At 35.2% G+C, this 26,504-nt stretch overlaps 1 protein-coding gene across 19 annotated transcripts in view; it reads right to left on the bottom strand.

The window, feature by feature from the left end:
- The window catches only part of CAMK2D (calcium/calmodulin dependent protein kinase II delta), a 321,617-nt gene that overhangs the window by 208,132 nt on the left and 86,981 nt on the right, over positions 1–26,504 (bottom strand). For all 19 annotated transcript variants that reach the window (XM_045991913.1, XM_045991861.1, XM_045991946.1 and 16 more), the window contains exon 3: positions 10,399–10,458. In XM_045991913.1, the coding sequence (XP_045847869.1) occupies positions 10,399–10,458 (60 nt within the window). The remainder of the gene's footprint in view (positions 1–10,398; positions 10,459–26,504) is intronic.

Below are 26,504 nucleotides of genomic sequence, written 5' to 3'. Positions count from 1 at the left end.
ACACAATTTGTTTCCAATTTTCATAAGTCAATTCTGAGCAGAACAAATGAAAGACAAGATTTTCTACACTTAAAAATAATAGACTCATGAAAATTATTGCCATCTACTTCAGTGATTAACATTGTAGGCTACAGAAATTTTTCTTATACTAAGACTTTGGTTGAACTATCTACAAAATAAATTCATGGCTAAAAGCTGAAAGTAATATTTAAAGAATAAACTACAAAAACTACTGAACTTCAATAGTGTGAACAAAATCTTACCATATAACTTCTATTATTTTATAGGAAATATATTATAAATTACTACAGAAGTACAAAATGTGAAAGAATAAGAGGAAGAATTCAAGTCATGTAACTGTATGTACCTAATTTCTTCAACATAAGCCATTAGTTTTTTAAACTAAATAATCATCAATATCAATCTATCAAACAATAATCTGACATAATCATTACTCTATGGCAGCTCATTAGATCTGGGGAAGTTTTTGTGAAGCAGATGCAAATCAAATACAAAGAGCAAACACTTCTACCTGTGGAACATTTTAGAGAGAATGAATTCTTATTTTCAAATTTATAAGTAACAGGAATATAGAGTTACCTCCCCTAACGTGGCAACTTTAAACCATGGTTTACATAACAAATGCTAGAAATGAATGCTATAGCTGGACCCTAAATTTTACTTTCAAAAGTTATCTCAAAACTCTAAATTAGAATTCCCTCTGTATTCTATTAAACTACGTTACAAGCAAAACTAAATAAATAAAATAAGTTATAAGCAATGATTGCTTAAAACACCTGCCTCCCCCCATATACATAACATACAACTCCAAGGGCTTATCTGATTTTAGAAATCCACCATCTCACAAGTGTTATATCCTGATCTCTTTCCTACAATTTAAACAGTAGCTTTTTAAAAAAATTGTCATATGTTACACATCAATTACTGTTGTTGGTTTGTTTCCTTAACCTTCATTGTTTTCTGACAAATATTTGTCATTAATTTTCCCATCAATAAGAAGAGAGTAAAAAGTAGTCTTGCATGGCAAGTAAATAATTAATTCGGGGCCAGATACAACCACTTAAAAGGTTTTGTACAAAGATGCTGAAAATTATTGTCATTAAAATATAATTAGTTCTATAATATCTGTATTTTCCTTAAGTGTTTCCATAATCTTATGTTATTTCCCCCTAGAGTAAGGACTAGAAATAAACAGTAAAATTACATAATATCTCTAGGAAAACAGTCTGCAGTTATTACAACCAATCTTCATAAAATCTGGATGTTCTTCACTTATTAAATAACAATGTGACTAATTCAGAGTTCTACAACCTAAGGCAACACAGTATGGTGTTGAAGAGTATGGATGGTGATACCAGGCTGTGCAGGCTAGAATCTCAACTCTACTACTTACTAGCTGTCTGACCTTACTTAGTTGACTCTGTAACCTGTTTGGGCTTTCTATTCCTTGTCTGTAAAATGGAGACAAGAATGGCACTTGTTTGTTTTGAAGATTAAAAGTCTGGATGCATGGAAAACATTTAGATCAGTATCTGATAACACAGTTAACAGCTCTGCTATTAATTTTAGTGACAAAGTTCACTAGAATTCCAACCTAATTTTTTTTCTTTTATTCAGCTCATTTTCAAATCTTAACACAATAGCTTATTGTATCTAACTTTATTTTTATTGTCAAAACCATCAAAAGAAAGGGAAAGAGCAATGATTTTTAAGTGATGAAGAGATTCCTCAGCTCCTTTCAGCATTTCCAGGCAACATGAGCTTTTCTTACCCAGGGTGAGGTAAGGGAGTGGAGAGTGGATTCTGTATAGCCCCAGCCAAACAAGCAAGTAAAGAAACAAAAAGGTGCTAGTAATGTTGGGAATTATTTTTTTCTTTCAAAGTTTCAGTTTAGGAGCCCAAGAAACTATTACAAGCTTCTAATACTCTGGTAAGATTCTACCCTGAACATAGTGAAGACAGGACAAAATGGAAATAATAGGTTCAGTAAAATAAAACAGAGGATATATTTGAGTATTGTGCATTGACAGATCAAAATGCTCTATCCAGTAAGTCCAAATCACAAACTGTCCTTCATTTGTAATAGGAGAATCATTTTTTTCTCCACAGTTTCATATGAAATCCAATGATTCTAATATAATTCAGGGAAGTAGCCATTTCATTGATATATGGAAAAACAATTTATTTACAAAGGCGTCAATAAAAATGGATTCATATCCAAACTCATCAATTAAAAGAGAATTTAAAATGTTATCTTTTATCAATAATTTTTATATCCATATTTTATCTTTCTACTAAATAGTCTGTTTACTTAAGGTGATGATGAATTTAACTTTCGACCAGGAATTATGAAGGGTACATCACTGGTACCATATTAAATGAATAAAAGAAAAAAAAGAAAAAGCTACAGTAGATAATGAGAAATTTTGAGAATAATTATTTTCTGGGAAAAAATATCTCTGTGCTGTTTCTCACATTTGTTAAGAGAGGGTAATCAATTCTGCAGACAGTAAGATATTCTGAGAAGTAATTTAGCCTTCATACCAAATAATCAAGATAAAGAGGTGAGATTTAATCAAACAAAAGGTGAACATAAAACAAGAGTACCTTGCTTTTTCACTACTGAATTATGTTAAATTACCTTTTATCTAATGTTGAAAAGTCAGGAGAGCAAGTTGTTTAGCAATAAAAATTACTTATTCTTGTATAATTACAAACTTATGAATATTAGGCATAATTGTCAATAATGGGGGAGATCATAGAGAAAAAATTTAAGTATCATTTTCTTGCAATGTTGTTCAATTTTTCGTAACACTGATAAAGACTTGAGTGTCATTTGAAATCATTAACTTTGTTTTCTCAGCGTATCAATTAACATTTACTGTGCACTAACTGTTCTCCTTTCCCACAGGACTCTTTCAAGTGATTCAAAACTGAAATATTGTAGCAACAGACATATAAGGCAATTTAATCATTTGATAACTAACTACAGGGAATATTTAAGATAAGTTTTTAATGAATTTAAGCTTGTCCATACAATATGATTAGAGCAGTTTCTTATATTCTAGCGATCTGGAAGAGGACTGCAGGTAGAGTAGAACATAAAGGTAAAATGTTAAAAGCAAAAAAACACAAAAAATCACTTAATTTTGTCTTGTGAAAATTAGAGGCATGATATTTAACTCATGGATTATTTGCAAAAAATAGGGAGATCTAAGATTGAGGTTAAAATATTAATTTTATGGTATGATACCATGCCTCCTAAGGTCAGGGAAAAGGAAAAACACTGCATGCAAAGCAAGTTGTGCATTTTTAATCTCCCTGGAGATCCGCATGTGACCTTGGGCATTACCTTCCTACTGAAACCTCCAAAATTCCATCTGCAGAATCTAGGCTGGATTTAGGTAATTCCTAAGGGTTCTTCCAGTTTCACATTTTAGGAAAAGGAAATTTTGTATATCCTAGATGCCATAAATTATCCCTCATGGACATGGAAAACCTGCTTATATACTAAGTAAAGGCTTTATATATTTTCTAATCTCTATCCGTCAGCATATGGAACTGTATGTATTGTTATATATGTCAAACCATAAAACCTGTTAGGTATATTTTTATGGAACATGTGGCTCCATATCAGAATAGACAGGTATTACTTATGTTCTCCAAAAGTTTTCTTTTCTTCTATTAGTATTGGAAGTTTTTAACTTACTGTGGTTTTTTTTCTTATTTGGGGGGAGGGTTGATTTGAAGCAAAAACAACTTCAAAATTCTCCTCAAAAGGGACAATGATTACCAATGCCTTTTCAGTCTTGCTGCTGCACAGGTTCCCTTAAACATGAGTACCTCTTTATACAGTTAAAAAACTGTGACTTTGGATAAGTCATATAGGTACAGAAAATTTTAGTTTCCTCAATTATAAAAAAAATGTGAGTGTTTGTACTAGATAACTGTAAGATCTTTGTTACTGCAATATTGTGATTCTCTGATTATATGTATATATAAATGTATATATATGGATATATGAATATATAGGACTATATATGTATGTGTATATGAATGATACATAAAGTTTTTGAAATGTTTTTCCGGGGCGCCTGGGTGGCTCAGTGGGTTAAGCCACTGCCTTCGGCTCAGGTCATGGTCTCAGGGTCCTGGGATCGAGCCTCGCATCGGGCTCTCTGCTTAGCAGGGAGCCTGCTTCCCTTCCTCTCTCTTTGCCTGCCTCTCTGCCTGCTTGTGATTTCTGTCTGTCAAATAAATAAATAAAATCTTTAAAAAAAAAATGTTTTTCCACTGTTAAGTATATATCTCTCAGGAAAAAGCTACTAGACATTAAAAAATGATCTATTAGTCAGTATATGGTATATTAGTCAGTATTTGGTATAAGTAATGCCCCTTTACCCAACTGTTTATTTACATTAAGTATCTTCCAAAGTTTATTAACTCCTCACCAAAAAGATGAACTACCTAGTTCTCCCTAATAATTCTAAGAAAATAAAATGGCAAATATTTTCTCTGCTTTACAGAGAGAGCAACTAGACATTAATAAGCAAATGGAATATGCTTCAGCAGTTCATTGAACAGACCCAGTGTCGGAAGCAGAACAAAGTGGAGTTCACTTAGTCTATAGACTTTTCCATTAATACCATGTCTTTATCTATTATGCCTTACAACAATGTATGAGTGTGTTTATGTGTTTTGGTGTAGTGACTGACAGAGCTGGTAGGAAGGTGATAATCATTAAGATATTATGATGTGATCTCAGAATGGTTAACTCATTGTACTAGAAGCCCAGGGCACTAGAGCAGACTAGATCCTTTTTATTAAAGGCCACGTAGCCCTTCCTTTAGCTCTCTAGCTACTGGGATTCATTGAGCCTTATCACTCACTAAAAGGCTTACCTTACAAAGGAGATATTGATCTTCTACAAATATAAATGTTCCCTTACACTTTCAAAAACTGTCTTGCTCTTTCTAAAGTCTACACAAAGTGTAAATGCAGGTCTTTAGAGAATGGGATAGCCCAGCCACAAAATTTATCATCCCACCAACTGAAAAGTTGTCTCAAATACTGATCTCTTTACAAATAAAGAATAAATGGTTATCTTCTCCCTTGGGACCTCAGATGAATCAGATCAAAGTTCCTGATATTTTCTCTTTTCCTTTCCTGGCCCACTTCTTTTCAGATTTATACAGTTGCATTAAATGAACGTTTTGCCTGATATCCCTAGTTTCTCTTATTTTGAGTTATTTGGATTTTGCCATAGGTTTAAAAAATTCCTCAGTAATAATGCTTATCAAAAATCAAGTGCAAAAACAGTGGAAATATAAAATAATTTCGAGATCAATTTGGCTATTACCTCAAGTACTTTATTTCACTGCCTTAAAGTTATTTTCCTTCACTTACTGGATATGCTAACATATAATTCAAGTTATTTGATTTATCACAGATCTGTTTGTAACTCAAGAGAAAATAATCCCATTTTATTAAAATAAAGGATAAACATAATAATAAAAATAAGCTAATAATAGAAGCTTGAGGTAAGATGGTTTTGCCAAATTGCTTCAACACCTCAAGATAAGGTTAACTAGAATCTTTCTCATTTGGGACACAAACAAAATAGTCTGTTGAGCTCCTCTGAAGACAGAGCAAAGATGGAGCTGCTTAGAAAATTGCCTGCATTCCCAAATTTGTTGAGCCAAAAAGTGCATGGTACTTTTCATGGACTCTGAGGAGCACACAGAAAAGAGGTCAGTCTAGATCTATTTAAATTCTTACCAAAAAGATGGAGCCAAGAGTGATAAACACTGGATTCTAATGAAACTAATGGGCCACTATTATCTCTGATTGTGCTCATGTGACTACAATCCATTTTACACACAGCAGGCAGAACAAATCAGATGATGCACTCTTGCTTATCATTCTTCTACTGGCTTCCCACTGCACTTAGAATAAAACCTAAATGCTCTAACCTGGTTTCCGATGCCGTATGTGGTCATGCATCTACCTATCCTTTTGACCCATCTCAGGTCACTCTCTCTCATTCACTCATGGTAGGCTACACGCCAATCCTCTCTTTCTCTAACGGGAAATTTACTCTGCCTGAAACCCTTTTTCCCTGAGCTTTTCCTTGATGTATTCTTATCTTTTAGATATCAATTTAAATATGATGCCTGCAGACATATCTTGCCCGACAAGCCACTCAATGTAGTGACAAAGACTATCCCCCAAATTAGGCAGGCTCCTTTGAGCCCTCTTTTTGACTAGGCCTTTTCTTGGGCCCTATACTCAACCTGCCTAAGTTAGTCTTAGCAAAGAATCCTTTAATTAATTAATTTATTTTTTTTCAGCGTAACAGTATTCATTGTTTTTGCACAACACCCAGTACTCCATGCAATATTTGCCCTCCCTATTACCCACCACCTGGTTCCCCCAACCTCCCACCCCCGCCCCTTCAAAACCCTCAGGTTGTTTTTCAGAGTCCATAGTCTCTTATGGTTTGAGTCTTAGCAAAGAATCCTACAAAGTCATCCTTCCATCTTTGATACGTGATAACCCTTGACATCTGATCAAGTTCTTCATCCCTCACCCTTGATGTCTAAACCTCTGGCCTTCCTTTAATAAGAATCTCGTCAGTAGTTTAGTAAGTTCAGTAAGAATCCCCCTACATTTGATATCTCCTCTCAGAAATTTTCAATTCTCATCCTGCTCCCTGGCTATAAATCCCTAGTTGTCTTTGCTGTATTTGGAATTGAGCTCAGCTCTTTCTCCTAATACAGTAATATTGAATAAAATCTGTCTATTGACTTAAACACGTGTCTGATTCTGTTTCTCTTTGATAGTAGTCACCCAATCTCCTGGTGTCAATTTACGCTATTTTAATTCTCTGCATAGAACTAACCTCTATGACATTATAATGATGGTCATTTGTTTATGGCCCATCTCCCTACACTAGGGTATGACCTTTGGGTAAGCAGAGATATTGTTTCTCTTGATTACCACTTCATCACAGTGTGTTGAGCCTAGAACATGGCTGGCAATGACCACAATACTAAATAAATTTTATTAAGATAATTTTAAAAATTATGTTTTCATGGTTTACCTAAATGGGTATGAAAATATGTAGAAGAGAATACTTGAAAGTTATAACATAAGATTTATCAACAAAAGGCAGAAATGAATATAACAAATATTAAAAGTCATTTCCTTTGGTTTTGTCTTCAGACATCACTGTATTTTCCAAACTTTCCACTGTTTGAAAATAAGAAAAATAATTAAAAAACACTAAAGAGAAAAAAGTGGTTTATGAATTACCAATTTTTGTTGGTTTATGTGTTTCTCCAAGAGAAACCTTTTACTTGCAAGTTCCCAGAATATTGATTCTGTGCCAAGAGAAAGGCACATTAAAAAAAAAAAAAAAGTAACAAGCAAAAATTTCACCAGAGGAAAAACTGTCCAAAGTAGTATTTCCTTCCTTCAAGTTTTAAAACCTGCAGATTTTAAGATAACCTACCACATAACAGAATGGAGGAAAGGGAAGAAGAGGTAAGAGTCTCACACTGGATATCATTTTATCTATTTCCGGAGAATCAAGCCCAAATGCTGTTTTCCCTGAGTAAACTGAACCTGTGCGAGTGACTTGTGTGACGCTGTTAACCAAGTGTGACAAACAGGAGCAGCAGCACTCTGCTTACTGCACTGTTTGCCCCTGCTCTCCAGGATAGTCAGATATCCATCTATCTTTAAACCATTCCTTTGTTTACTGCTGCTCATTATTTTTTGACAATTACTATTGGTGTTTAATCATTTCTCTTGACATGAATAAATACAACATTGTCAAACTGCATGAAGATAATCAATTAAGGTAAAGTAGAATGAAAAATAATTCATCCATATTTCTCCAATTAGAAAAAAAGTTTTGGTGGAATCACTAGGCAAACTTCTGCCTCAGGGTTTTTACACAGGCTGTTTGCTTTCTCTATCTGTTGATGCTCCCTGCCCCAGGAAGCCAAATGACTTGCTTTCTCCTATTTTTTTTAGGTCTTTATTCCAATTTCATTCTCAATTAAATCATTCCGACCAAACTATCTGAAATCATAATCCCCCAACAAAACCAATTTCCACTCCCTGTTTGTTTTCCCCCTCAGTACTTATAACAATATAACATCCTATACTTAGCTTACTGTCTGTCTATCCCCAAAATGCAATCTATGTGAGGGCAGGTATAATGGTCTGCTGTATTCCTATTGTATTCCCAGAAAATGAGCTTGCTGAGTGAATGAATAATATGAGTAATTTGCCACTGTTGTGATTTTTGAGTGTGTCTTAGTTTAATCTACTGATTCCCAACTTACAGTACAGAATCGCTACAAAATCTCTCTTGTGATTAGAAATGGATCTTGGAATTCAGGGCCTGAAATTTCTATAGATGCTTTTGTACTCCTGAAATCTTGAAAGATGGAAGAAAATCTCAAGTGAAGTGACCAAAAAGCCACGGCATTGGTGTCTATGGACCACTGAAAAAAATTATATCTAGTGTCAGAGTGTGTTAATGGTGCTGTCTATGTCAAAAAACTTCAGAAATTTCCCCAGTATACAACTTCCCCTTTGTTAGCAAGGTTATTCTGCATGGGGTTTCAAAATGAAAATTGTTCTTGTTTTAGTTTGAGTGACTTTAGAATGTCTGACTTTGGTCTCCTAGAGGAACCAGTTTTATTATCTCCAAAAGCAGACTTTCACAGAAAGACCTTGATTAAAAACAAAACAAATAACAACTCTTCTTCACAAGAACAACAAAGTGAACCAAATAAAAATTTCATTTTATCTTAAACCTGAGCAAGAACAGTGCTCTTTGAACCATAGTGGGTCATACTATATAATTTCTCATTAGCCAATATTATGGACTGAATAGTGTCTCTCCAAAATTGTGTCTCAACCTTGGGATCTCAGAAAGTGAGTATCTGAAGTCTTTGAAAGGGTATTTAGGTTAAAATGAGGTCATCGGGGTGGACCCCAATACAATATGATGGTGCTGTTATAAGAAGAAAAATTTACAACAGAGACAAGACCACGTGAAGACACAGGGAGAAGACATCTATCTTCTATCTTCTGAGAAGAGTCTCAGAAGAAACAAATCCTAATACCTTGATCTCTGACTTCTTGCTTACAGAATTATGAGAAAATAAATTTCTTTGTTAAAGCCATCTAATCTGTTATACCTTGTTATGAGAGCCCTTGCAAAATAAGATAGCCAACCAAGAAATGCCAAAGACTATCAGGCAAAACACTGAAAAAGAGGTAGATTTACATTTCAGAGTTGTTCTCTCTTCAACCAGAAGGTTCATATTAGACAGCTGCTGGTTTGTTAATGCTCCAGATTTACTTGGTAGTGTCCATTCATTCACTTAAGGACCTAAGAAGCATGCAGGACGCTAGGAACTTCAAGTCAGGAATAGAAACTGAATTGTCCCATTCACAAAAACAGAAGAACTACAAACTTTCTCAGTGAATGATTTTGCAATTCTACTGCATTATCACTCCTTCTCTCACAACTTCTACATCACAAATAATTTGGCTGACAATAAAACTCACAAAGCTGGGGCAGTGACATTTATCTAAAATAATCAGGGGCGCCTGCGTGGCTCAGTGGGTTAAAGCCTCTGCCTTTGGCTCAGGTCATGATCCCAGGGTCCTGGGATCAGGCCCCCGCATCCGGCTCTCTGCGCAGCGGGGAGCCTGCTTCCCTTCCTCTCTCTCTGCCTGCCTCTCTGCCTACTTGTGATCTCTGTCCGTCAAATAAATAAATAAAAATCTTTAAAATAATCAACACCACTAACAGAATCATGTTCCTGTTCTTTTTGTAGTTTTTCTTTGTATTCTTTTTCTTTCCTTTGTTTCTTCTATTTTTCTTATATTCATCAGTTTTTTATTTTGAACATTATCTGGCTATTTCATAATTCATGGGAAATAACATAGTAAAATAATTTTACTAGTTTCTGGAGGAAAATCAATAACTATATGAAAAACTCCTTGCAGGATAGTAAAAAGTAACTGAGCTGACTAAAATAATGACATAAATTCTGTCTTTCCAAACTTCAGCAGCAGCAGCTGAACAATCCTTGAAGACACAAAAGCACTACTCAATTAATAATACTTTATACTATTTTTAAAGTATTAGTATATTAACTGCTACCTTTTGAAAAACATTTCAAAAACTCTTGAAGAATCAAATGTAACCAAAGCCAAAAAATTAGGAACTTTTTTGTTAAAAGTTTCAAACAGTCTAGATTACTAAAGTAATATTACTAAAGCACATGTTGTGGCTAAAAAATACATAACATAAACATTAACATTTAAACATTGAAAAGATTTCCTTACCAATATTGGGGTGCTTCAGAAGACGGCAGATTCTAGCTTCTCTTTCCAGTTTCTGATGATCTGTTTAAAAAAAACAAATCACAAGTCTTAGGAAAGAAGGTTACTAAAATAGCATACTAAAATGACATAAAGCCTTTACATTTATGTATCTTTTGATCTTTTAAAAAGTGATAATTTCTTGTATTAAAGTTATAGTTATCTATAAAAGAGAAAAAGTTGAAAAGAATAAAGCCACACTTGTTTTAAAAAAAAGTGATAATTTGCAATTAGGTGAACATAATATAGTTTAACAATCTAATTTCCTTTCTTTCTCATTGGCTTGATGCTTGATAAAGTGAGATATAGAACAGAGCTGAATTTAGACAGGGCTGAGAAAACAGAGAAAATGTCACAAAATAGTAGTATTCTTTCTTTACCTTAAGTACATATTATTATAACAACTTAAATAACCCAATATACACATACACATTTAATCAGAGAATGCCTATCTGAAATTTGAAATACCAAGGAAATAGTGCTAAGTATGGTTCCAGTCTGTCCCCAATGAAGAAGTATTTCCTGTCCAGTCATATTTTCTATCAACTACTCTTCATACAATCGTTGGTCCAACTTCCCAGGTTTATTTTTTTTTTAAAGATTTTATTTATTTATTTGACAGAGATCACAAGTAGACAGTGAGGCAGGCAGAGAGGGAGGAAAGGAAGCAGGCTCCCTGCTGAGCAGAGAGCCTGACAGGGGCCTGATCCCAGGACTCTGAGATCATGACCTGAGCCAAAGGCAGAGGCCTGAAACCACTGAGCCACCCAGGCACCCCCTTCTCAAATTTATGATGCTCTTTATTATATCAGAGACTTCCAAAAATCCCAAACTGCTTGCTCATCTTTACCCTTCTATGTTTCCCTAATCATTTCTTTGAAGGGGCATGACCCTGTAAACTTGCAGTTTATGAACTATCTGATACTCTTCTTTGGTTTCTTTGTGGTGGTTCATATGCATATATTTAGAACCAAAATCACTGGCCAAAGCACAATAATAAATGACAAAAAGAAGCAATAACAGAGCAAAAATACACATTGCCAATAAAGACAGCACTGCAGAATGGTCAATAGTTAAGAGCCTTATATAGATATCTGACTTACACCTTACAATAGTCCTCTGAGGATAGGCAATATTATATCCCTATTTTAAAATTATAAAAACTAAGGCATAAAGGGGTTAAGTTACTAGTGGCATCTACCAAATCAGCTCTCATTAACTAGAGTCATAAAATAGCCTTAAAAGGAGGAGAGGAACACTTACCTAACTACCCACACATAGTCTATACCAACGGTTCTCCAATTTTGTGGTCTCAGAACCTCTTAACACTCTTAAAAATTATCAAGGACCCCAAAGAGTTTTATTCATATGGATTAGATCTATTTGTGCTTACTCTATGAGAAACAAAACTTAAAAAAAAAAGTTAAATATATATCAATTCATTTAAAAAAATAATGAACCCATTACATTAACATAAATTACTGCATTTAATTTTTTAACTTTTTATTTGGAAGTAACTGAAACTTACAGAAAATCTGAAGAACAGTACTAAAAACACTTATATAACAGATTACTCAGATACATCTATTATTAACATTTTACCCATTTAAAAAATCATTTATATTCTATGTATGTATATGTCTGTGTATGTGTATATGTATTCACATATTTAACACCAAATACATATATATGTATGTACACACACACACACACACACACACACACACACTTACTTGGGTTTATATTTATACCTAATTTTTTTTCTGAACAATTTGAAGGTAAGTTACAAAGATGAAGGCACCTTTTGCCCCTAAAATTTCAGTGTATATTACCTTAAAATTGTGATACTCTTAAAATCATTGTATAGTTATCAACTTCAGCAAATGCCACATCAATACAGTATTTTACCAGCCATATGTTAATTTTGTATATTTAACCCAACAATACCCTTTATAGGGTTTTTGCCCTTTAATGCAGATCCAGCCTAGGGTCAGATGTAGCATTTAGTTGTCATCTCTCCTTAGTTTCCTTTACTCTGGAGTATTCCCACAGTTTTTGTCTTCTATAACCTGACAGTTTTGAAGAATACCATGTCCATCTTTTAAAAAGAATGATTCTCAGGGGTGCCTGGGTGGCTCAGTGGGTTAAGCCTCTGCCTTTGGCTCAGGTCATGATCTTAGGGTCCAGGGACCAGCGCCCTGCATTGGGCTCTCTGCTTGTCAGGGAGCCTGCTTCCCTCTCTCTGCCTGCCTCTCTGCCTACTTGTGATCTCTCTCTCTCTGTCAAATGAATAAATAAAATCCTTAAAAAAAAAAAAAAGGAAAAAAGAAAGAATGATTCTCATTTGGTATTGTCACATGTTTGCTCATGATTTGATTTAGGCTATGCATTCTCAGCTAGAACACTATCCTCCTCCGGCTGTCACATACGTAAGTATACACTGTCCAACTGCTTCTCAAAAATGGTAACTTTGATTGCCAGGTCAATGTGCTGTTGAATTTCTCTGCTAAATATTCTCTTTTAATTTTTTCTTTGTCACTAATAAAAACGTGGTGAGACTTTTTATGGCCAAGCAAAACACCCTGGTCTTCATCAAAATTCCCCTATAGATTGTCATTCTGTGATGATGCCTGCATGAACCAGTCTTTACTATGATAGTAGCAAAATGTTGACTTTCTAACTCCAGCACAATAACATTTTCATGGAAAAATATTGTTATTTAAAAATAAAAGTCAATGACATTATAATAAGAAGGTATAAGGACAAGTAGTAGGCTCTCTTAGGGTAAGCAGAGCATGTTTACCCAATCATTATGTTGTACACCTGAAACTACTATAACATTGTGTCAATTATACTTAAAAAATGATTTTGAAATTAAAAAAAATAATAATAAAGAGTAACAAGGTTTTACATCTTTGCCAAATCTCTTTGATGCCTGGCTTAACAGAAGACACCTGTATTCTCCATGTTTGCCTCTCTATTCAATCTACTGTACTAGGTTGTTTTGGTTGAAGTATACCAATAGAATCTAACCTTACAAGGATATGTAGTTGGAAGAGAGTACGTCACAGTCTTTTCAAATAATTGTTCCCAAAACAGCATCCCAAAACTAAATCATCCCAAAACTAAACAAGTGATAGTTTTTTAAAGGTTAGTTGCCCTGTGAAATCTGAAACTTTATCAATGCACTTTATGAACCATATCAATAGTCACAAACTTTAATGTTTAAATCAAATTAATTTTCAACATAAATATAGTAAATTTTCTAATGTAACAAAATTTTACTCTGCTACATTAAAATTCATTGCTCTTTATTGTCTTCTTTTACACCCAGGCATAATTTTATAATATGATGTACCATTTGGAAAATATTGGTTTAGTATGTTATATGGTTCTTCCAAACATGGACACATTTCATTACGTACTATTATAAAAACAGTATCACCACTAACATCACCAGAACAATCTTTAAATTTGGGAATTCCTCATGTTCTCATGGATAAATACAAATTTTCCAAAAGTCTAATTTTTTTTGAAAGCCTGACCTGTGTTATTGCCAATAAATGCAGTCAGTTGTTTTCCTTTAAGCAACAGGCTCATTTTGTTCATTTTGAGAAAATGTCTCTCAATAACCTAAGTCTGAATAATCATAGCTAGTTTTTCTGTTGTAATTTCAAGTAAAAATGGTATCCCATGAAAGAGTACCTAGTTCAGCTTCCAACTCAAACAACTGCAAGGTATTTTTCCTTGAGACAACCACTGTACATCAGTATTGAGCAAAAGTGCTTTACACATTCTTCTCATTTAATCATGTAGAATGTTGCAAAGATATATAATCAAAGGTCAAGATTTAATGATGGTAATAATTTTAACTGATTCATCATGTGAAATCCTCAGTGAAGAAAGATTTAGTCTATAAGTGCATGGAGCTGAAAAATACAGATGAGTAGTATAGTCTGATGTCACTGCCTTCATTCATGAAAAGGTCCAGCAATTACATCCACTATTTCTTTTGTATCGTCGGTATAAATGTCAAAACACATACACACTCACACAAAGCATATAGTATCTTAGATTTACTATGAAAGTAGTTTTGAACTTGTAGATTCTCTAAGAGGGTTTCAAGGGACTCCTGGATCGACTACACCTTTGAGAACCACTGGTAGATTCTATAAAAAAAAAAAAAAACCTGTGTCATATAACTTTTTTTTTTTTTAGCAATTTCAAAAAATATTTTAAACATGTATAGTGTTATTGTTTTAAGTAATCTCTATACTCAGTGAGGGTATATGGTGTTATTAATAACTCAAATAGAGATAATGTTTTAAAGAATCAGCATAGCATTCGATTGGATCTAACAGTGTATCCATTATATCTGGATTAAGAAATATAAAGACAGGTATTCTCTGGCCTTACCATTGCCTAAAACTAGAACTGCCTCAAGTAAATGTAAAATGTAAATTCTTCAAACGCCCTATCTCTTTAACAGGTTCTCACTCTTAAGATAAGCTACCTCTAGAATATTCTCATTTAGAAATATACAAGTAGGGGTGCCTGGGTGGCTCAGTTGGTTAAACATCTGCCTTAAGCTCAGGTCATGATCTCCAAGTCCTAGGATCGAGCCCCATTTCAGGCTCTCCGCTCAGTGATGAGCCTTTTCTCCCCCTCTCTCTGCCTGATGCTCCCCCGACTTGTGCTGTCAAATAAATAAATAAAATCTTAAAAAAAAAAAAAGAAATACACAAGTAAACGCAAAAGGTTAAATCCAATTTGAAACAGCATCTAATACTACCTTAAATCCTGCAAAATATCCTATGTAAAACATATGCTTATAGAAATTATAATTTTGTTGTGGAGACAAGGATATGCAAATACATATGCTATACCATGTGATATGTATTATGTATATATTATTATTTAATATTTATGTACATCACCAGATACCTATATATTAAAGAAAAACAAGATGACAAAAGACCTTTACCAACAGTATGTGGTAATAGAGTTTTAGCTATAAAGATAAACATAATTACAGAATTTTATATAGCTTATTCTTATGGGTTGAACTGTGTCTTGTAAAATTCATATGTTGAGCTTCTAACTCTTACGACCTCAGAATGAGTGTGTATGTGGACCTAGGGTCTTTAAAGGGGTAATTAAGTTAAAATGAGGTCATTAGGGTAAGCCCTACATTAACATAACTGGTGTTCTTGTAAAAAGAGACATTTAGAACAGACACACGTTGAGGGAAGATCACGTGAAGACAGAGGGAGAAGACATCTATAAGCAAGGAGAGAGCCCTCAGGAGAAAACCAACTTGTTGAAACTCTGATCTTGGACTTCTTGTCTCCAAAATTTGCTAAGATAAATTTCTGTTGTTTAACCACTCATATGTGTTACTTTGTTATGGCAGCCCTAGCTGATAAATACACCAAAGTATTAGTTTTACATTGCTATATAACAAATAGCCACAAATACAGAAGCTTAAAATAACACTCATTTATAATCTCACAGTTTCTGTGGGTCAGGAACCCGGGCATAGTTTAACTGAGCCCTTTGCTTTAGGATTTCTCAAAAGGCTGCAATGAATATATCAGCTAGGGTTGGGGTCTCATCTACAGACTAGAGAAGGATCTGTTTCTAACCCCGCATGGTTGGTGGCAGTATTCAGTTCTTCAAAAGCTGCTGAGTTGAGGGTCTTGGTTCCTAGCCAGCTCTTGGCGGGTTGTTGCCCTCACTTCCTTGTTATGTGTCAACATGCTTCATCATCTTGCTTCATCAAAGCCACTCTGGTAAAGAATCTGCCACCTAAATATCGAGCCTAATCACAGAGGTGACATCCCATCACATTTGCCATATTAGATTGGTTAGAAAAAAGTCATGAAGATGGCCCACTTTTAAGGGGAGGTAAGTATACAAGGGCAGGAATACCAGGAAGCAAAGATCACTGGAGCCATCGTAGAGCTTGCCTGCCACATTTAACTTTATAATAGTGCTGATGTTTTCATGAGCTTTTGCTTCATTTACTTTTTCTTCCATACAGTCACATAACTTAGTGATCTCCTGTGACTTCTACGGCATTCTGCACTCTCCTCCTGGGGCATGTTCTGACATTCCAAACACAATGATAGAACTAAAGTTTTCATTAAAACCAGAATTTAGCAATAATCGAAATGCTTCACATTCGGCATCAAGTTTACAACTTTCCTTTAGAGGGAGAAGACAGGTGAGGAGGAGCGATTAAGTACCTATTAATACCAAAAGTACATTTCTGTATTTATCCTTCTAAAGAGATGTTTAAGTTTTACATTTAAAATTTCCTTTACTTTTAATTCAGTCAGCAACAAAAAAATCATGCATCCCTACCTCATCATTCCCAGCTCTCACAATGGTAAGAGACAAAAAGACAGATTATAAAAGGCAAGACATCCATAATACTGTTTATTATCATCTAAAGATTTTCTTTCATTATCCACACATGCTGCAGCTACTATAGAACTAGATTGATTTATCATTTAATATTTATTAAAATATTCAAAATTTAGTAGTTTGATTTTTTTCTTCCCTTGAAGCTCAAGTCCACACTGTTACACGAATAAAAATACAACCCTTCAGGCTATAATCTGTCAGGTCTGAAAAGATACATGCTATAAGCAATATGGCTGAAGATCTACCCTACAAACAATGCCATAAAGAAAATATATCATCATTCAGTTTTGGTTTTTTTTAGATTATTTATTTATTTATTTGACAGACAGAGATCACAAGTAGGCAGAGAGGCAGGCAGAGAGAGTGGGAAGGAGGCTCCCCGCTGAGAAGAGATCCTGATGTGGGGCTCAATCCCAGGACACTGGGATCATGACCTGAGCTGAAGGCAGAGGCTTTAACCCACTGAGCCCCTTCATCATTCGGTTTTGACATGGTGCCCCTATCATCATTCAGTTTTGACATGGTATCAGTAGGTAACAGTATTTACTCAGGACAAAGACTCAGCATTTTAGAAGTTTCTGAGAATTTTGAGATATTGTAGTCACTTTTGCTCAGCTTTAAGATTCTTTTTAGATACTTTTTTTTTTTTAAAGATTTTATTTATTTGACAGTGAGAGAGAGGGATCACAAGTAGGCAGAGAGGCAGGCAGAGAGAGAGAGAGGGAAGCAGGCTCCCTGCCGAGCAGAGAGCCCGATGTGGGATTTGATCCCAGGACCCTGAGATCATGACCTGAGCCGAAGGCAGCGGCTTAACCCACTGAGCCACCCAGGCGCCCTAGATACTTTTTAAAGTTAATAAGGTATTTATTTCAAATAAGGTCTTAAATGTGAGTTCAAGCCTAAAGAAGTAAATCCTTCACTCCTGTTCCAAATCAAATTTTAATCTTTATGGAAAATAACTCTGGTCGCAAATGAAAATTAAAGGCCTAGCCCTTAATCACTTCCACATAGCAACAGGAGTATCACTAAAGCTACATAAAGCAATAACTTCTTTATCCACCAACATTAGCCAATGAAATGCCACCAAGTAAATTTCAAAGGTAACTACCTCCCCTACCCCAAATGACAACCTAAAAGATTAACCTCTTGAGGTAAATCTATTAATCATTGCTTTCTTAAATAAATGACATACAAAATAATTTAAACTTTTTGACACCCTTGGGTCATTATTATGATCATTATTACTCTCCTATAATTCAGTGAAGCCCTCAGAGGCTACAGAGGTGTCAAAGCCCACAGGGTATACTGCCCTGTGTTCAGTCTGCCCCACACCCCTCAATATGGAATCACCTTGTCAGCACAGGCAATGCAAAGGGATGGTTTGGGCAGGGAGAGGTGGGTAGCTATCATAATTGGTCACTTATCCCCTTTCCCTCCAAACACACACATGAGTATAAACATGCAACCTAAGGAAGACATGGATTTGCCACACCCAAGAGGGTTGAATTCTTCCAGATGCCCCCCTCACAGATTTCCACCCATAAAATTATCTTATATAGCATTTATGCAGGAGTGACCCCTCACACCCATGAAAACAGAATGTTTACAATCCAGCTCCATCATTAATGTTTGTTCTGCTGACTTTCTGACTTGCCAGCTTAAGCTGCTACCTTCCCTGCTCCTACGCTCCTTGGTTCATCCTTGCGCCAGTATGAGATCAATGCCTTAGACCTATCAGTTTTTGAGGGCAGGTTAATCCTGCTTTTCTGGCTTCTCCACTACAACCAACCCAACTCGATTCTTAACTTTGTCACATTTGTTTGGTTTCTAAGAAACAACACCCTCAAGCAAGTGATAGCCCTGCTCGCCATCTAGAACCACACCTGCCTGGCTCTCCATTTTCAGAAGAGGGACAATTAAACAAAATGGACCTAAACTACTTTTTGTATTGTCGCAACTGTTTATTATACCTTTTCTATTTCTTCACATGTTTTTCACTATCTGCTCTTAACTGCTCTATCTTCAGTACATAAAACGATTTCAGGTACACATAGCAGGCATTAAATAAACCTTTGTTGAACGAATAAATGAATTAATGACAACTGCCCTTTCCTTGTTTCATAACTGCTTTCAACTAAGGACAGATGAAAACAAGGATATGAGAATATAAAATAATTACAAATAACCTAGCAGTGAAAACCTGAAGAGACCTTTTCTGAAAAAAAGATACAATCTTTAGTGCAGGAATTCTAAAGCACTATAATGTGGCTACTCAGAGGCCTTATTCCTAAAGATTTTTTGAATTACATTCTGAATACATTTTTCTTGTTAGGGAAATTACTTCAAGCTAAATGAGGCATTCCTTTTGTAGGAATATAGACTCTGTCCATTTAAGTAGGTCACATTTAAAACCACACAGTAAGTTAGAAAGCTATTTAAAGGGGTCACTTCATTACAAAGCCTGAGTATGATGTGTATGGATTTAAAGCTATCATATTCATTTAACAAAGGTCTTTTTAAAATTCATAACTAAATATTATCTTTCATTTTATCCTTTTATTTTAAACTAGTTTAATCCATATCATAAATTTGATTTTTTTTTTAACTATTTGACCTAGATTCTATTATTTCTGACATTAGGTACTCATCACTTCCTACTTTCTGTTGCCCACTAATATCCTGGGTAAATCAGTAAGATTCTATAATTATATAGGATAATATTCTTCCTTTCATGGTAAAGTAGAATTAGATATATGTGCTAAAAGTTCATATATCTGAACTTAGGAGTGAAACCTTCTGAATAGCTTTTTTTTCCCCCGTGTGGGAAGCTCATGCAAATGTTAAATTCTGAATTATGATGTCAGTCAAACCTTCATTCTATATGGACCACAAACCATGGTTTATGATTTCTACAGAAAACCCTTTTTCCCTGACCTTTTTAAACATCCATCACATGGGAGATAAACCAGGACTCTACTTCATTTTACCTTCTTTCTGAAGTTTCACCTGTGGAGGAAGATGGAATTGTCCACAGGGGCCAGAGAAATAAAAGGCTCATCATGAAAGCTCCTGATATTGAAGAACTAGACACAGAAACAACCCAGAGGGATGGAAAGACCTCAGGTTTCAGAGTAGAAAACCCAAGAGCTGCTATCTGGTTCTACCACTTACAACTAGATGGGTATCAAAGTTCCTTGACTTCTCAAAAGAGTCATCTATAAAACGAGCACAAAATATCTAGCACCAGGCAGCATATCTGGAACAAAGTGGCACTCAATAAATTATGGTATCACCATCATTATTTCTATTATTACTAGAAACCTGTAACTCTAAAAAAGCAAAGTTCTTAACAGATGTTATTAGTTCCATCAAGCATTAATCATTTTATATGTACTTTAATATACTATGAAAATAACTTTCCCATAAAATCATATCATTATGCTATTTAGGCATTCATTGTTAATTGAAACAGTGCGATAACCACTGAGATCTATGGTCAAAAAGAGACAAATCAATACAGTAAAATATCAGCAAAAACTCATAGTTATTCAGTGTTACAGTATAATCTAAATATCTCAAAAACAAGCAAGAATACAGGAAAAATGTGTGTGTAAAATTTCTAAACAAATTAAAATGACTAGTTTTATATTCAAATTATATATTTTTTTTCATTCCTTTCACACATCCAAAATGAATGATGTCTGACAAATAATTTATTACATCATATTATTTCAGAAAAAGCTACTGGATAATATATTTACCCTATTTTCTAGGAATGTAAACGAATAAACAGTGAAATTTGATGGTACCACTCTTAAGTTGTCCTGTAGGAGAAATGTTTTTCTTCTTCCACTACAATGACATTCTTTTTTTTTTTTTAAGATTTTATTTATTTGAGAGAGAGAGTGTGAGTGAGTGAGCTGGGGGGAGGGGCAAAGGGAGAGGAAGAAGCAGACTCCCCATTGAGCAGGGAGCCTGACCCAGGGCTAGATCCCAGGACCCTGAGATCATGAGCTGAGCCAAAGGCAGTCACTTAACTGACTGAGCCGCCCAGGTGCCCCACAACAATGACATTCAGTCAGATACATGACATTATATCTGTTATGAAAACAATGCTTTACACAAAATTATGAAATGTAAGACAAAATATTTTATAAGGCTTTTGTTGAGTAGCAATTTAAGCAAGCACACAATATGTACAGGCCTCTTAGAACTACAAATAGTGAGCATTAATTTATGTAAAATACTTTCATATAAATGTTTAATATATGATTATACAGAATATACAGAATATCTAGATACCTAACAAGAATATAACAAGGGATGGGAATACTCTGTTCTGACAAACCAGAAATCTTAGGAGAATCTCCTAGTAAGCCTCTCATTAGTTCTAGGTGATATGCTAAAAGAATCTGAATTTAGCTTTTTCCTCTGAGAGGAAGAGGGAGTTTAACTGTATAGAATTTAGGCACAGGGCAGAGAATGCTGTAAAGATTCTTGCTAGAGTATAGATATCCTCCAGATGATTAAGGGAAGAGATGGATAGGAAACCCTGCTTACGCCCCTTTAGTACTAAGTGATATCAGCCAGCTTTTCTCTTAGGTTCAAAGCCTCTCATAGGAGGTGCTTCTGACTGCCTGTGTGACTCTCATTTTAACTTGGTGGCATCACTCATTACATGTTTTAAGGCAAGGAACTTGTACTGTGAGGATACCAAAAGATTTTGTCAGGAGAAACAAATCAGGAAGCAAAAGACCAGGAGAGTGGCATCCAGAAAAGACAGATAGCTAGGACAAGTCTCTGCAGCAAGTCACAGTCAAGGCATGTTCACAGGAAGAGAGCAAACTTCCCTACATGGCATTTAGAACACGAGGTGTCAGACTCAGAGTTCACACAGAACAGAATATGATTTTAAGCTGTTTTGGCTCAAGTGACTGTTAACATTATAAAAAACAATTTTTTTTTTTTTTAAAGTAGGCTCCATGCTCAATGTGGGGCTTGAACTCATGACTCTAAGATCAAGAATCCCATGCTTTACTGAGCCAACAAAACTCCAAAATAAACCTTTATATAAACAAATTATGAGGATATTCATTGATGCATATTAAGAATTACAGATATTTAAATTTATATCTTTATTTTAATTGTATGTTAATAATTCATATGGCATTTTAAAAAAGATTTTATTTATTTATTTGACAGAGAGAGAGATCACAGGTAGGCAGAGAGGCAGGCAGAGAGAGAGAGGAGGAAGTAGGCTCCCCGCAGAGCAGAGAGCCCGATGCGGGACTTGATCCCAGGACCCTGAGATCATGACCCGAGCCGAAGGCAGAGGCTTTAACCCACTGAGCCACCCAGGCACCATCATATGGCATTTTAAAAATTATTCTGATCATATTCCTGTAGAAGGGTAATGAGATGAATTTTGTATCTTATTTTGTCCTCGGTTTCTAGAATTTGGTCTATATAGTACTCTCCCCTCAGTGTAATTTTACTTGTGCTTTTAGAAGAATTTAGCTGCACAATTCCATTCTCATGTTAGGCATAACAGAGATAAGTCACTTGAGACATTCTGTATTAAAATCTTTTAAACTTACTACCTAGAGACCACAGGGACCCAGAATGGAAAGAAGGTATACTGAAGATAAATACAATCCACATTTCACCATTTTTTCCACTGGTCCAGATGACTTTTATAGGCAGTTGCATAGTAACACAAGAGAGCATTTACTTTAGGGATTTCACAAAAAATAAATTTTTCTTACTGTGGTAAATATATTTTGCTGTTCTTAAATATGTTTTTTTACTAATCAAATACACACAACTTATTCAAAACATAAAAAGGAGAAAACATACTGTTTTCACAGGATGTTTTTCTTTATGTAGTTTAATATTAATACATTAAAAACAAAGTTAAAAAATAACTTTGGGGGCACCTGGGTGGCTCAGTGGGTTAAAGCCTCTGCCTTCGGCTCAGGTCATGATCCCAGGGTTCTGGGATCGAGCCCCGCATCGGGCTCTCTGCTCAGCAGGGAGCCTGCTTCCTCCTCTCTGTCTGCCTCTCTGCCTAGTTGTGATTTCTCTCTGTCAAATAAATAAAAAATATTGAAAAAAAAAACTTTGAATAACAATTTAAAGATTTTATTTATTTATTTATTTATTTATTTATTTGCGAGAGAGGAAAAGAGACAATGAGTGAGCAGGAGCAGTATGTGGGGTTTGGGGAAGCGGTAAGCATAGGGAGAGAGAGAGGCAGACTCTATGAGGAGTGCAGAGCCCTATGTGGGTCTGAGCAGAAATCAAGAGTCAGATGTTCAACTGACTGAGCCACCCAGGCGCCCCTGGATAACAATTTAGAAGAATGAAGGAAAGAAAGGAGATACATGGACTTTCATCATTCCTTTAAGCATCTGGAACATTCAATTATTCACTTTTCTGTTCATGCGTTTCCCTCATGAAGAGGTAACTGTGAAGCTAAGAAATCTTAAACTTCAGGTCCCTAACAGGATCTTAGCTATATGATCATATGTTCTCATAAAACTTGCAAAATAAGGTGTTTCAAGACAATCAATTATGATCATTGTTTCCTTCCACTACCTCTTCCCTTCAATCATATCTCCCCTTATATTTAGTGACACTATAGTGGCCACAAACACTTTTGAGATCTAGCCAAGGGGAAGCTAAGTGGAGGATACAATTTAGTTTGGATATAATGAAACATATTTAAACCTGGTTCACAGCCACTTTGGGGTATAGTTGTGTTATGACTGGTCATCCCAAAGGAAGAATGCTTCCTGGAATACACCCACCTCCTAGCCTGTGGTGGGATGAGAGGGCAAGGGCACCGCAGTACATGAACTTGCACTACAAATCATCCCACGAGTGTGGGTGTACAGAGGAGAAAGAGCAACTTTTTGCTAATTTTCTAAATTTCATTTTGCTTTGCAATATATGTCAGCTTCTCAAAATTCATAATTTCTTATGACTATTTTCATTCTAAATATATATTTCCTTTTGAGTTTCATCTTTTGTAATTTTGTTTTCTTTCTTTAGGGAGAATCTCCTAAACTGCATAAGCTGCAATCTCTGGGTCCATACTCACTATTATAGTTACAAAAAAAGTAGAAGAAGGTAACTTATTATTCAAATTCTGAACATAAAAAAATCACACACAATAAAGTTCTTCACAAAACTTATATTAATTTTAAGTAAATAGATACTCATTTATATTGTTAAGCTATTCATTAAAAATCTATATATAACTTCTATTACATTAGTCACGAGTGACCAACCATAGCAAAAATATCACCAAGTTGAAAATCAGGGAGAAAAAGAATGACTTCCAGTATAAGATCTGCAAGGAATTAAGGACAAAAAGCAAATCTTATAAAAGTGAAGAACTATAATTCATATATACTCTCTCCCCTGAGAATGTTACATATTTGAGATGATTTATGCTTCTATTTAGGGGAAAAAATTCCTAGATCAGACATAACTTAAACATATCCATTATGAACGTAATTATTAAGCATTTTTATTCAGCAGGCACAAGGACATGGATTGATGTTTTGGAAGATAAAGTAACTTATTATAGTCTAACTACTCATGAACTAATAATTAAATCAGAAATCACAGATTTAATAACAATAATAACAATACCCTTCAAATTGGAGATGGAAAGTGAAACTATAGTTTATTGAACTATACTCCCCAAGTTGAAAAATTCAAGACACCTCATCTTGTCTCTACATATTTAATCATATATTTCGATTTTACAAATATTTTGCGGATGCTTTTATTTCCTATACACACTCAAAAAGACATACACACACATACAATAGGAAGTTTAATGTAGCTACCTAAATTAAAAAATAAAACTACTGAAACAAGATATTAAAATAAAATAATTTCATTTTTAATTGAAATTCTGAAGGTTAAAAATTAAACACTGTCAGATACAAGATGCTAAAACCATATATTCAGGACTTGTCAAGTGGTCAATTGAAGCCATCCTGCCATTATGAGCCCATTTCTCACTTCCAGCTGTACAAGAGCAGACAATGAGAACATGAGGGAGGACTGCTCTGCACAGAGTCCTCGGAACACTCTGCACCCCATTTTACCCCACACTGGAAAGCTTACTCAAGAGCACTAAGTTGAGGGAAGAAAGGTGCGTCTGAGAGAAATATTTGAAAAGATTCATCTCCTACAGTTTAAGAAAAACAAGAATGGCTTCCTATTTAAATTGGACTCTACAGGCATGAAATTTTGTCTGGCTAGTGGGACAGATTGTCTTACAATGGACAATCCCCATTAGAACTATATGGAGAGCTAATGTGACCCAAAAGTGAATAGAATGGCAGAAGCCCAGGAGCTGGAAAGGCAGCTAAAAACATGGCCATCCAGACAGGGGAAATATGGTCATCATTAGCAAAATGGTCATCAGTGGTCCCTAAGAGGAACTGCCCAAAAACCCACAAAAATGTCCCATGAGATCAGTAATCACGCATTTCTCAGACAGTAGCAGTCTGGATTAGAACTGTACCAGTAAAATCAAATAAGCACATCTCCTTATAACTCCTTATAGCTCCTAAAGGGCCACACACAGCAACCAGGGGGTGGGAGAGGAAGTGAGGTGACAAAGTGTTGGGTACTTTTCTCTGGTCCCTGGAGTCTCTCAAGTATGAAACAGACCTGACTTGGCAGAGGAGAGAAGTTTCAAATGATATTACACTGTCCAGAACTTTTTAATTCTGAAATGAGACTGTTTTTGTGACTCAAAGGAAGTACCAAAGCTCTGAGATCTGACCAAGACTTCTTCCAGGGCAGGAGTGAATAGGTTACATGGATTTCTGGGAGCTGAGGAGGGGGTGGTCTCAGTGGGGTGCACATGATCTGTTTATAGGGCTTTCATATAATAGAGGTTACAAATATTTTCTTTAATGAAGTCTAAAACCATCTAGAATTTGGATGTGCTGAATATTGTTATTTCTTTCACACTGCATTCTTCTGCTTTCAGAGTTCCCATGTCCAATTACATTACAATACCTGCGAAATATGTTTGTGTACTTTACAATCACCTAAAAACGTTCTAGAAAACTTACAGTTTAGAGTGTATAATCTTATTCCATCAGATCTTGAAGTTATAATGTGTCTAAAATGCAGGACAGAATTCCCTGAACTTGAGAGTGTCATTCTTAATTCAACATTCTAGATGTCCTCCTTCATCATTCATTGGTAATGAGTATTCATCTTTTACCCAGAATATTCTATCTCAAGTAAGTGCTGTATCATTTAGAAGACATATTTGCCCCTGGCATGGCATTGCAGACTGGGCCAGCTCTAGCAAAAGCTTTTTGTAACCCCGCTTGGCTAGATGCTTATCGTTTATAAGGAGGCCTATTAAATGTCACCCAAACTGAAGCTGGTTCTTTCTAAACTCTGAAGAGGAAGATGTTTGCCTCTCAGTGGAAAATTTTAAAGCCATCAGCAAAAAAAAAAAAAAAAAAACTGTCCTGGACTGACACATGAAATTAACTTCTACTCCCATTATAATGAACAAAACCACGGCCCAGATGCTAAATGTCTACTGTCTGTAGAGTGACACTGAAAAAAAAATCTGATTTATGTCAATCCACAGC

Source organism: Meles meles, chromosome 2, assembly GCF_922984935.1.
Source record: "Meles meles chromosome 2, mMelMel3.1 paternal haplotype, whole genome shotgun sequence".
Classification (NCBI taxonomy): domain Eukaryota; kingdom Metazoa; phylum Chordata; class Mammalia; order Carnivora; family Mustelidae; genus Meles; species Meles meles.
This window is presented reverse-complemented; position numbering and strand designations above follow the sequence as displayed.